We start from the raw sequence: 13,049 nt of genomic DNA, 5'->3' as shown, positions 1-13,049 counted from the left end.
CATTTGTTGTTGGCTGGCACCATCAAGGCCGAAGGTGTCTGTGACTGGATATTAGTTCGTAGGTCTTAAGGGCCTTTTGTTTTTCAGGTTGTGGCATCAGCTGACACTTCAGGTGCTTGATTTTGTGCAGGACCCGTGCTTTGCCCAAGGAGATGGTCTCATTAAGGTAAATGATTTGCTATACTAGGTCAGATTATGTAAATGTGTTCGAGGACTTCTTAAAATAATAGGTGGGCTTTATAGTAATAATACATTACAGCTGTTCAACAATCACTTTGTCAGGTGCTGTACGTATTTACTCATTTATTCCACATAACAACATTGAGAGATAAGTACTAGTGTCACCCTATTGTTTGATGTAGAAGCAGACACCAAGAGATTAAGTAACTTGCCACAGAGCATAGCTAATAAGTGGCAGAAGAGGATCCAGAGAAATTCTAGCTTCTTCTAAAATCCAGGCTAAAATACTTATTGTTTTTCCCAATATCTTATTATTCATAGACTTTTTTTCTTTTTAGTTCTGTACTTTTGGAAAACTGTTATTCAGAAGTTGAAAGTCCAGGACCAGTTAGGGGATGAGGTAGGATATACAGGAAGAATACCATAGGCATCTTTTAGATAACTGCCATCACTCCTCTTCCCTCACCTGCACTGACTCTGCTTGTTTGCCTGATACTCTGTCCTGGGTAGTGTGGGTGATAGAGCACCATTTGCGCCTCACTTGGGGTGGGGAGGTTTGGAGGGGGAATGCTGCATAAGTCATGTGCCTCTGTAATAGAGCACTTTTAGAATTTTGTCAACAGAAAAAAACACACTGTCTGCCACAGCTTTTCCCAGATCCCCCAACAAACCCCCATGAATTTTCTCAGTGGTAGCCTGTTCTTTGAAATCTTTCCTGACGTCTTTCTCTTTGATGTCTGTCTGCTGGATTCTGAATGAATCAGAGATTTATACGTGCATTGGGACTGAAAGCTAGTTCATGACGATAGCTTGAATTATGTACCCTGGATACATTATTTCATGTGTGCTCACAATGAAGCTAACCACCTTACTACCCCACCCCCTGGCCTCCTAAGATTTTCTTGTGGTTTATACCCGTCAATTTGACATCTTACTACTCAAAGGAACTAGTAATCGTCTGTAAGACTGGAGATTTTGCTGCGCATTCTGTCTTCTGGCTTATGTGGAAAATGATAAGTTAGAGCTGTCTTAATGTTTGTTCCCTAAGGTCCTAATCATAACGATGGATAATTCGTAACTGTTCATCTCTCTCCTTTGCATTCTTGTCTTTGAATCACTTTGTATACATAGCAGAATATTGCCTCAACCTCGTGGTAACATGATGCTTATTCAAGTCAGTACATTTAAGTTTACTATTTTCATGGACAAAATAAACCTTTAAAAATTGTTGGGAACCAGCCCACATAACTTTCAGATAGATAGTATTCATGAATTTGCAGTCACCAGAAGTAATTCTGAGCTTCTAGACTTAGTGGACTTTTTTTCTTTAGAAGGGTTTTTTTCTTTAGGTAATTCCATAAAATATAATAGGTATCAGAAAAGTTGAAACATCCTTTCTTAATGAGGAAGATATCTTTGAAATATTCCTTTGTGATAAAAAAGCTGTTTTAATTAGATGGCTCTTTGCTGGGTGCCAGATTTAAATATCTAACTGGCTGCTACAGGGATTTTTTTTACCCCAATTTTATTGAGAAATAATTGACATATAACATTGTATTAGTTTAAGGTGTACAACATAGTGATTTGATATGTGTATATATGTGAATTGATTACAATAAGTTTAGTTAACATCTGTCACCATACATAGTTAGAATTTTTTCTTGTAATGAGAACTTTTAAGATCTGCTCTCTTAGCAACTTTCAGATATACAGTAGTATTGTTAGCTATAGTCACCATGCTGTATATTACATCCCCAGGACTTAGATAGTTTGTAATTGGAAGTTTGTACCTTTTGACCACCTTCACCCATTTTCCCCCCTCACCCCCCACTTCTGGCAACCACCAATCTGTTTTCTGTTTGTATGAGTTCAGTTTTTTTAGATTCCACGTATAACTGAGATCATATGGTATTTGTCTTTCTCTGTCTGACTTATTTCACTTAGTGTAATGCTCTCCAGGTCCATCCATGTTGTCACAAATGGCAGGATTTCCTTCTTTGTTTATGGCTGAATAATATTCCCTTGTATGTATGTACACACCACATTTTCTTTCACAGGGACATTTCCATCTTTCTCTGTTCACATCCCAGAGGAATTTGAGACTCTCCTTATCCAAAGTTGACATCTGGAGGTTCCCTCTCCTTGCTTTGCCCCATTACCCAGAATAAGCTCAGAGGTCATTGTTAGCACCCCTTCTCTGTGACCTGCTCACATCCGATCAAGTCTGGTTTAACTTACCAGCACATCTCTCTCAGACTCTTGGTCCATCCTGGCTACCATATCTCCTTCACTCTCCTGTCTTGATGAAGTAACCTCAACTGGTCTCTCTCCTTCAGTCTTTCCCCTTGCTGTCCACTCTGCCCCCAGTCATGTTTCTAAAATAGAAGTGTGGTCATGTGTCTCCACCAGTTCGGCCTTGACTTTAGGACAGAGACCAAGCCCCAGTGCCTCCCACTGTGTGTCCTTCAGAAGTGCTCCTAAAACAGAATGCAGTTTTTTCTTCAGTGCTTTTGCACATGTTTGTTCCTGTCTGAAATGTTCTGCCAACTGGCCCTCTCTCACTCCAAATTTGTCCACCTCTCTAACTGCTCTTCCTTCCTTAAAACTCAATTATCACTGTTTCTGGAGTGACCTTCTTGAAACCTCTCCCTTGGGGTGATCACGTGTGTGCTTTCTCTTCTTTGCTCTTAAACTCACAGTATTGTCATTTATTTGTTTACAAGTCTGTCTTCTCTACAAAAGCCCAGCTTTTGTCTTACACATTCTGTGTTTATAGTACCTAGCAAAGAGTGAATAAGTGCTCCAGTATTTGCCGAATGGCTAAGAAATTTGTTAATGGGACGTAAGTATCCTGCAGCCTTCTAAAAACTGTTAGGTTAGCGAACCTTTCAAACTGATAGTCTATTTCACTTAGAATACTTTGGAGGAAGAATATAGTCATTGGTCTTCAGGAGATTCTTAGAGGGCAGGGTTCTAATTCCCAAAGCCAGACGAAAACTCTAGCTTCCTCAGTAATCCACTGGTGATCACTCATGTGAACTTAGTAAGTCCGAATATGGGTCTCTTATCCCTCAGCAAGCCATTATGCAGGGCCCCTATGTGATGGCTGCATGGTGGTGTTTGGAGTCTTGATTTTGCAGAATGAAAGATGCCATATAATTACTCTCCATGTTTTGGTTCCACAGCTTTATGAAAACTTCATCAGTGAATTTGAACACAGGTGAGACTCTCTTGTCAGTTTTTGGCTTTGAAAATGAAAACCTTGGTACTTCCTGACTCTCAAAGACCGTTGGTTTTTATTTCAGGGTGAATCCTTTGTCCCTGGTCGAAATCATTCTTCATGTAGTTAGACAGATGACTGGTGAGTCTGACCTTGTTTCATAAAGGAGCACATTCAAATGTAATTAAAATGGTCTTGAAATATAAGTTAATTGAACTTTTGTATTTTGATTAAAAAATATCAGATTCTAAATTATGTTTTTATTATATTTTATGGTCTAAACCCAAAGATTGTCCTACCTGAAAGTGTCCTGGTTGGTGGAAACCAGTGTGTTGGTGGTTCTTCTCACTTAGTTCTTCTTTCTCTTCTAGATCCTAATGAGGCTCTTACTTTTCTGGAAAAGACTCGTGAGAAGGTAAATGGGAAGTTTGAGCCAGGCCTTTAAAACATGTGTGACTTACAGTTTGTCTGTGCTCCCTGTCCACACCTCTAGAGACCTGTGTGTCTCTAGTTGTATGAGTTGAGTCAGGTACAGGTGCCTTGCTGGTCTGCTGCCCACACTTCTGAGCTTTCTTGTTTCTGGTGACTGTAGGTGAAAAGTAGCGAGGAGGCAGTGATCCTGTGTAAAACCGCAATTGGAGCTCTAAAATTAAACATCGGGGACCTCCAGGTCACAAAGGTGAGAGCATCATGGTATCGATTTATCTTTGGTAAAAGCTGTTTAAAACTTTTAGGGGAACATCCTGTTTTTCCTCTTTAACTATTTATTTAAAAGTAATTTCAAATTACAGAGAAGTTGCAATAATAGCACAGAGAACTCTGCTGTCCTTACCTCAGAGTCCCATTGTCAGTACTTCAACATTTTGCCCTATCGTTCTGTGTGTGTGTCTACTTGTTGTTTTGGGTTTTTTTTTCCAAAACTATTTAAGAGCAAGTTGCTGATGCAATGCCTGTTACCCATAAACAAAAGAGTATGACTCGTGTGACCACAGCACGTCCATCCAGCAGGAGTGCACACACCAGTGGGTTCTCGCTGACCTGGGTCAGCCTCCTCACCACTGACAGGGCCTGTGCTGCTCCTCCACCCTCTTGCTGCCTCCTGATCATTCTTGATGTCTCCTGTGTGGTTTATGCCTTTCTTGTTTTCATTCTGGTATAGTTTGGGGACAGGCGTGGGTGTGGGTGGCAGTTAGACCACCTTATGTGGGCAGTCCACCTTGTTTAGCCAGACTGCATGTGTTTATTTTGGTTTGGGTAACTAATATTAAAGAAAATATTGAGGGTAAGTGTTCATATTCTCGTTGGCCTAAGAAAATACTTCTTATTGCTTCCCAGTCATAGCGCGCGTGCATACTAACTGCATTTTGTTTTGAAATATTTAAGCCTTACTGAAAGCTATAAAATACTATGAAGAATGCTGTAACAGGCATCCATGGGCCCAAGCCAGCTTAGGAATGAAGCCACACAGCACAGATGGAGCTGCTAGGCCCCTCGGACCACCTTCCTCCCCCAGCAACACTCCCTCGCTCACGTCTGGCGTTTCTCATGCTCACGTGTGTCCTTATGCTTCCCCAGACAGTGATGTGTACCTCTAAATGACACATGGCATTGTTCTGAATCACTGGCTCAATGCTAGCCTTGAGAGTCATCGTGTTGATGTTGTGACCAGTTCATTTTTACTATAATGTGGTCCTTCACTGTATAAATGCTTCACAGCCTGTGTGTCCGGGCTCCTACTGAAAGGATTCAGGTTGCTTTTTTCTGTTACAAACAATACTGTTGTCAGCCTCTCTGTGCCTGGCTCCTGTGTATATAGGCAGAATCTCACCAGGGTATACACCCGGGGGGGAGACTACAGTGTAAACCTCATGCTCTTCACCTTTGCCAGACATTGCCAGATGTTTCTCAGATGTGGCTCAAGCTCCCGGAGCTCCACACGGCACTCCTGAAGCTCCATGTCTTCAACACTTGGTATTTTCTGACAGTCTGATTCTTGCCTGATCTGTCTGATCTAACGGAGATGAAACAATATCTCGTAGGGGGTTTAATTTGCATTCCTTGATTACTGGTGGTTCATTGACCACTCTATTTATGTCTCCACTTCTGTAAATTGCCTGTTAGTATGTTTTCTTTTGCCCAGTTTTCTGTGTTTAGGATAAACTGAAGTTTTCCATCTTGATGTAGTCAAATTTATCAGTCTTTGTGGCTTATGCTTTTCATCTTGTCATATATTACTTTAAAGATGTTTTAAATTAAAAAGAAAGGTGATTTTGCTTCTGACATATAGGAAACGATTGAAGATGTTGAAGAAATGCTCAACAACCTCCCTGGTGTGACATCAGTTCACAGTCGTTTCTACGATCTCTCTAGCAAATACTATCAAACGATTGGAAACCACGCATCCTACTACAAAGATGCTCTGCGGTTTCTGGGCTGTGTCGACATCAAGGATCTGCCAGGTAACACAGGCTATTCAGTCCGAGTCGCACAAGGAGCTCACTCTCAAGACCTAACAACTAGAGGCACTTGAGGCAGCAGGTCTCAGCAGTTACTCAGGTGCCTTCATCCCTTTTGGGAGAAAGCCCACATGGCTAGAGGGTGGGAGGAGTTTAAGCTCTAGTTTCTCTGCTGTGTTCATCGTCAGTATTTAATTCAGGTGAAGACAAGGCTGTTCCTCATGGCCCTTACTATTCCTTCTCCAAGTCCTTAGTGTTACCTGGGTCAGAGGTGTTTGTAAGAATCACAGTGATGCAAGTATCTTAACCCTTGCAGGAGGAAGGGCACGGTAGAACCCCTGAACCTGAGATGCTTGTTCTGAAAACTGAAATGCTGGACCAAGGGGAATAAATTACAAAAATCTTTCAAGAATTTGAGGGTGGACAGAAACATGACCAGTGAGTTTTGGGAAGAATGCAAGGAATGTGTGTTTAGAAAAGAAATTTTAGCCTATTTCAGCATATTTTAGATGTTTTTCACAGTATATTGTTGAAGCTAAGGAGACTAGCAACTCCTAAAAATGTTAATGCAGTTTTAATTGCTTCATCTCAAGAAAAATATATTGGAAAAAGCAAATAATGTGATCAAGAGAATAAGGAAATTGCTGTATGGGAACAGAAAATAGGTTGATTCGTCTAGGAGGGGTTAAACGTGATGACTCTGCAACCAGTAAGGTGGTGCTGCTTCCCATAACAGGCAGGAGATAAGGAACATTTTACTCCAGGTAGTAGATAGGCTGAAGATACAAATAGGTTCACATACCTGTAGGGAAAAAAATAAGTGAATGAACGTCTTTCCCGCAAAACCCATAGATGTGGTTCCAGGTATAATTTAAGTCAACCCAGTGCTTTAGAAGAGATGACTAACATTAGGGCTTTGTAACATAATCATAACGGAGAATGGTTTCTGTACTTTTTTATGTGAGATTTTTAAAGCCAGACAGGACTGATTCCCGTGACTGGGGTGTAACTGGAGGTGTGTTGTTGCCGCAGTGTCCGAGCAGCAGGAGAGAGCTTTCACGCTGGGACTAGCAGGACTTCTTGGCGAGGGAGTTTTTAACTTTGGAGAACTCGTAAGTGGACCCTGGGCACAGATTCCTGAACAGCGGGGAGACTGTGATTTTTGGCCAGCTAACCACCTCCGTCCTCACAGCTCATGCACCCCGTGCTGGAATCGCTTAGGAGCACCGACCGGCAGTGGCTGATTGACACCCTGTATGCCTTTAACAGTGGCAACGTAGAGAGATTCCAGACTCTGAAGACTGCCTGGGGTCAGCAGGTCAGTCTCGGACAGGGACGGCTGAGCGCTCCCACAGTACTCCTGGCTCTCCATCCATGTGTCTGTTCGTTTATTCAACAAATGTTTACTGAGCACCTCGCCTATACACGCCAGGCCCTTGGGAGGGAGGGCACTAAGACAGGCCAGTGTTCCTCTCATAGAACAGGTAGTTAGATGGCTAATTAGTTACAGTAGTAACTCAATAACTGTAGAAGTGTTCTGTGCTACAATGGAGAGAATATGATAAGGGAGTTTCATCTGTGCTGGGCAGAGAATTCCCAAAGGAAGTAATGGCTATGTGTGTGACCTCAGCGATCAATAGAATTAGCCAAGTGAAGAGTATGGAACAGCATATTCAGCGAGGAAAAGGAAGCTTTAACACGTTGCTGGACTGAAATAGGGCATGTGAGTCTGAAGTGAATGAATGATGAGAGTGGGAGAGAGGAAGGGGTGAGGGAGGGAGGAAGGAGCAGTCAGGGTAGGGGAGAGGGGTCAGTACAGGGGAGGGGTCAGTGCAGGAGAGGGGGCTGCAGTGCACTAGAGGGGTCGGTGCAGGAGAGGGCGCTAGGAGAGGGGGTGCAGGTGAGAGTAGGAGCCTCAGGGAAGTGGAATTAGGGAGAAGAGGTGCTTAACAAGGATGTGAGCTTTTACAGTAAGTTTATTCTTTTTAAAATGAAATTATTAGAAGCAAATATTACTGAAATGTTAACAGTGATAGGAATTATGATTGTGTTGTTTCTGTACTTTTCTGAAACTTTCGATTTTCTCAACATTCGAAATAAACTTGTAATTCACACGTAACAGAGCAGAGGAGATGTAAATGGACTGTGAAGAGGCAGAAAGCAGATCCAGCCAAATCTGACTGTAGTCTGTGTGTTGATATCTCAAAGAAAAAAATGCAAATTGGAAAGAAAGATGGCTAGCCATAGAAATTTAAAGAAAAGAAAGACCTTCAGAGGCGCATGCCAGCAGTATGTGTCTAGGCAACAAGAGCCCATTCTGGGGAGCAGGCCCTTTCTGAAGAGCTCGGCCTGTCCAGTGCCTGGGCAGGGGCTCCCCGTGCCAGGGCGTGAGTCACTGAACGTTTGAATCAAGTAATCCACCCTCCTTGGTTTGATTCTGTGCTCAGCAGATAACGATTTGATGCACCTGCCAGGAGTTTGCAGAGGGTGTGCTTCTGGTTCTCATGACAATGCTATTTCTCGTTGTAAATTAATAACTTGCTCTTTCGGTGTGGAACAAGTCCCTGGAACTTAAGGTGTGTGTTTCTCAGAGGCCCCACTTACATCCAGCTGCCTGAGCAGGTTGTGCATCCAGACCCGCTCTGGCACAGGCTGTGTCCTTCCCTGCCTTTCCTCATGCCAAGAATCTTCCCCAAACGCCTGTGCCCTGTGGTCCTGCCCCTGTTTGTGACATTAGTACCAATCTTACCTTGTAAATTCCTTTCTTGGAAAATGGCCTTTCAGCTAGGCACTCTGCTAATGATTCCCTAAGAAGAGGAAGATTCAAATCTGTTGAAGTGACAAATGAGCCTCAGTGATCTACCACATGAAATGTTTGGACCTGCCACATTTCTGTGTTCGATCTACTGTTGTAGAAAGAATTTCAAAGCCCAGGTTAGGTGACTAATGTCTTTCTACTTTACAGCCTGACTTAGCGGCCAATGAAGCGCAGCTTCTGAGGAAAATTCAGTTGTTGTGTCTCATGGAGGTAAGCAGGCATCGGGAATCATTTTGTGACTGCAGACCCTACAGGTGAGCCCAGGCTCACTCTCTGAGCCTTACCTAGGGCCTGCCCCCTCCACCTACATCCTGTCCCTCTGCCACCACTTGCTTCTTGAAGTTTGTGTTTGGGTCTCAGCTTGGATGACCCCTCCTCAGAGAGATGTTCCCTGACGGTCAGAGCTAAGGCAGTGGCCACTTTGTTGCACGTACTGCTCTCTGTCTGCGTGCTCTTCTGGCTTCCCCACCAGAATCTAAGCTTCCTGAGAAAAGGGACCTTCTGGTTGGCCACAGCATCCCAGCCGCTTGGTCAAGAAGTGAAGAGTGGCTCTTGCAGGAAACTGCTGTAAAGCTTCCTTCACCTTCTCATCTGAGCATTGAGAGCTTGCTCTTAAGATAGATGACTAATATTAAGAGAATTTTAGGATGTGGGATACTGATAAGATTTATGTTTTCAGAGCAAGTATTGACAGAAATGTCCTTATCAATCAGTTCTCTGACAATTTTTATTTGGAAAAGTAATAAATGAAAATTTTTTTTAGATGACTTTCACACGACCTGCCAATCACAGACAACTCACTTTTGAAGAAATTGCCAAAAGTGCCAAAATCAGCGTGAACGAGGTATAGTTGTCCTCGGACTTGATGTTACAGCAGCACAGCTGCTACCAGAGGGGTCAGGGCTGCTCATGTCAGCACACTGCTCCCCACATTCAAAACCACGTCCTGTTTCCTCCTGTGCCAGACCAGGGGGTCCACAGGTGTGTGTATGTTGGCGTCAGGTTGTCCCACACGAGCCCTCTCTGCAGGTGGAGTTGCTGGTGATGAAGGCGCTGTCCGTGGGGCTGGTGAAAGGCAGCATTGATGAAGTGGATAAGCGCGTTCACATGACCTGGGTACAGCCCCGCGTGCTGGATCTGCAGCAGGTGACGTGACTGAAGTGCAGAGGCTACCCTTGGGGGGTGGGGTGTTTTAGTTTCGTTTGAATGGAGGCCATTTAGGAAGAAAGCGTTACTAGATGAGAGATTTCAGAGAATGAGTTACTGCTATAGGGACTAAGGGTCTTTCAGAGACTCTAATTTAATGCAAGCCTGGGATTTGAACCCTGCATTTAAAAGATTATTTTGACAACAGTGCTGGTTGTGCTGATGATGCATTTTAATCTTAAAATTGGTACCCTGATCAAACATGTTCCTTGTTCTGTGATTTGAGCTCAAATCCATCTTGTTCATATTGGCTGGAAATTTAATCTTGTGGATTTCCTCTATTCTCGCCTGTTTTCTTTCATGCAATTTTTTGAATGTCCTTGCGATAAGAATTGACTGGGATAATCCTGTCTCACACCCCACTCCTCCAGCTCTGATGTCCTTTGTATTAGTGCTGCCCTCAAGAACTAGCTGGAAATTTAGAACTGCCCCCATCAGGCACTTTGTCTTAATACCCGTGTGGTCCTGGTTTGCCCCCAGATCAAGGGAATGAAGGACCGCCTGGAGTTCTGGTGCACCGACGTGAAGAGCATGGAGATGCTGGTGGAGCACCAGGCCCATGACATCCTCACCTAGTGCCCCCGCCTGGCCTGTCTCTGGGCAGCTGTTTTGTGGCTGGTGAACCTGGCAACTAAGATCTGCATTTAATTGGGGGTGGGGGTTGGGATTCTGTTTTGAGTAGGGACTGTTCTTGCTGTAAAAACAGGACTGTCATTGATGGGGGGCCTGGCCAGAGGGAGAAGCCTTCTGTGTGGGTACCTCCTGTAGCCTGCAGTGGCGAGGGTCGCTGTGTCTCAGGATGAGGCAGGCAAGAGTGTGGGTACCCCGAGGAAGGGAAGGTGTGGAGGACCCCACTCCAAGGCTGCTCTATGCATCCCCCTGTGTGAACCTCTTTTCCAGTGTGATTGGAGAATGTTCCTGGAATAAACACCTTTGCTTTGTCGTTTCTATGGTGGTTTCCTTATGCTTAGCTTCCAGGGCAGGCCTGTGCCTGAGGACATGGAAAGACAGGAGATGGAACCTAAGGAGGGCTCGGTGGGGTCTGGCCTTGGCCCTGCTCTCCCTCTGCTCTGAGAAAAGAGCATCCCTCACACACACGGACTGGGGCAGAGCCAGGCTCGGAGGGCCGTAGGCACTGCAGCCGAGGAGTCAAGTCCTGTCTTTATTGTCACCCAGAGAGACGTGTCCACCCCATTGCCACCCAGCCAACAGCTTCTATGACCCGAGTGCCCCAGTGCTGACACAAGCAGCCCTCAGAGAGCCCAATGCTGGGTGTACAGGGAGGGGTGCACGTACACAAGAAGCCATCACCATGTGGATGTTAGGAAGAGGGAATGGTTTAATATGATCCTTTATCCTGTGCTGGAGCCTTCATTCTGCAGAGCTGCGCTTGTAATTCTCCAGGTGGTATAAGACCCAGCCTGCAGGGATCAGGAAGCTGAGGAACATCACAGAGAGCCCGATGGCCTGCTCCTGGGTCGAGGAGAGCACACATGAGTCCACTAGGGCCAGTTACAGGGGTCAGTCTTGGGGCATGAAGGGGGCTGTCTACCTCCCCACTGTCCCCGGGGCCTAACCACAGCAGCAGGCGAGTTAGAGCCGGACTGCCCCCCTGCTCCTGTTGGACCCTTGGTGTAGCCTGTGGGCCGGGTCTGCAGTGTCAGGTGTAGAAAGCTGCAGTGCCAACTGCAGTCAGGGAGCACAGCCTCTGCAGAGACCAGGAAGAGCAGCCTTGCCCTCCAGCCCGTGGGGCGGGGCCTCTTATCACAGCCCCACCCCCTGCATAAGAGCCTTCCGGAAGGCCAAAGCCCAACGTCGCTTGACCTTGAGCTCCTTCCTGCCAGGCGTGAAGTGCACCCTCCTGGTTACCTGCGACCTGTGCATATTGTACTGTGCGGGGCAGCAGAGACAACTGAGATTTTAACTCGCTGGAAACAAATTCAGGACCCTTTCTCTAAACGGTCCTGTTCAGAAGCTCGAATGGAGGTGGGATTCCCCTGCTGTGAGAGTGAGTGTGTGTGTGCGCGCACAAAGGCCATCCTGCTGGAACCCTGTGATCTCAGTGGCTGAGCTTCCGGAGCCAGGTTCTGAAGCACCGGCTGTATTTCACCTTCACTCAGTCTCCTCCTGAAGCAGCCTGGGTCCAGTCCCCCCTCCCCACTCTTCCTAAAGCTGAGTCAAATACAAGCCTGGAGACCAAGCCTTCCTTGTGACTTCACTCCCAGAGTTTTGAGAGCACTGCACTGGCCTGGGACAGGGACCTTAGGCTGGGTTCAGGTCCTCGCGTGATCTAGCTTTATGACCTTGGGCTGATGACCTTCTAGACCTTGGTTTGTTTATGCTTAAAGCAGAGAGAGCTGCGTGCTCTCCTGAACTCCGGAGTAAGAGGCTTGCGTCTTCTCCTGTGCTCTACTGACCCTTGGAGCAGCCCACTATCCCCTTTAATGGTGGTGAGGCTGGAATACGTGTTGAGCACTCTCCGAGCTCAGCCGTTAGCACCACTCGTTTGCCGGAAGGCTAGTGGGTTCTGCAGACAGAGACCCCCGCCCTCTGACTGGCTGCTGGCTGCTTCCAGAGCCTGGCCTGCAGGCAGTGGCTGCAAGGACCCCTTTCTTGGAGTTGGGACACAGTCCCAGCCATAGGACTGAGACCCAGTACCAAGATCCCCTCTAGAAACTGTAGGCCTGAGAGAACGTCTCCTCTCCCTTTGACCAGCCTGGCCTGCTGTGTCCTGCCCTGAAACCCACCTCATCCTGAGAACACCTCACGACTGCCCACTCCCCCTCCCCTGGTCAGGCTCCCTGCTGCCTTGGAGGTACTTACTGCAGGAGAAGTGGGTGTTCTGGCTGGCTTGGCAGAGATGTGTGCCCTGGGAGCCACCCAGCCCCTCAGGGGGGCTTGCAGCAGTCTGACGGCAGGGGCCAACCTCAGCATGCTTGTCGGGCGAGTGCTTGCCTGAGTGCAGCCAGGTTCCGTGTGTCCGCTAGGCGTGTCCTTTGCTTGCTTGGCTGTTGGGGCTTTTTATAGCTCGAGGGGGAGCTGCAGCTGTTCCCTCCCATCACAGGGCTTGGCAGAAAGGACACCTGCTTGGACCCAGAGAAAGCCGGCCTCAGACCAGCGGCCTGTCCCCTTGCTGTGGTGCGCGAGGGCCTCGAGCCCATTGCAGTGC

The 13,049-nt window shown here is 46.3% G+C and overlaps 1 protein-coding gene and 1 long non-coding RNA gene across 2 annotated transcripts in view; one reads left to right on the top strand and one right to left on the bottom strand.

Annotated features, from left to right (window-relative positions):
- PSMD13 (proteasome 26S subunit, non-ATPase 13) overlaps positions 1–10,828 on the top strand; it is a 12,357-nt gene extending 1,529 nt beyond the window's left edge. Inside the window, exons 2-13 of the mRNA XM_001917980.6 lie at positions 88–166; positions 3,366–3,400; positions 3,486–3,541; positions 3,772–3,815; positions 3,993–4,079; positions 5,688–5,859; positions 6,889–6,968; positions 7,049–7,174; positions 8,822–8,884; positions 9,438–9,518; positions 9,704–9,820; positions 10,361–10,828. Of these exons, the coding sequence (XP_001918015.3) occupies positions 88–166; positions 3,366–3,400; positions 3,486–3,541; positions 3,772–3,815; positions 3,993–4,079; positions 5,688–5,859; positions 6,889–6,968; positions 7,049–7,174; positions 8,822–8,884; positions 9,438–9,518; positions 9,704–9,820; positions 10,361–10,456 (1,036 nt within the window). The 3' untranslated portion in view covers positions 10,457–10,828. The remainder of the gene's footprint in view (positions 1–87; positions 167–3,365; positions 3,401–3,485; positions 3,542–3,771; positions 3,816–3,992; positions 4,080–5,687; positions 5,860–6,888; positions 6,969–7,048; positions 7,175–8,821; positions 8,885–9,437; positions 9,519–9,703; positions 9,821–10,360) is intronic.
- Positions 6,412–13,049, bottom strand: LOC106781507 (uncharacterized). Its single transcript, XR_001378128.3, has 3 exons — positions 12,704–13,049; positions 11,177–11,353; positions 6,412–6,658 (listed from the first exon to the last, which is right to left on the bottom strand). It is a non-coding gene; the product is annotated as an uncharacterized lncRNA (long non-coding RNA).

Source organism: Equus caballus, chromosome 12, assembly GCF_041296265.1.
Source record: "Equus caballus isolate H_3958 breed thoroughbred chromosome 12, TB-T2T, whole genome shotgun sequence".
Taxonomy (NCBI): domain Eukaryota; kingdom Metazoa; phylum Chordata; class Mammalia; order Perissodactyla; family Equidae; genus Equus; species Equus caballus.
The sequence above is the reverse complement of the archived record's forward strand: the minus strand, read 5'-3'. Positions and strand labels throughout refer to the sequence as shown.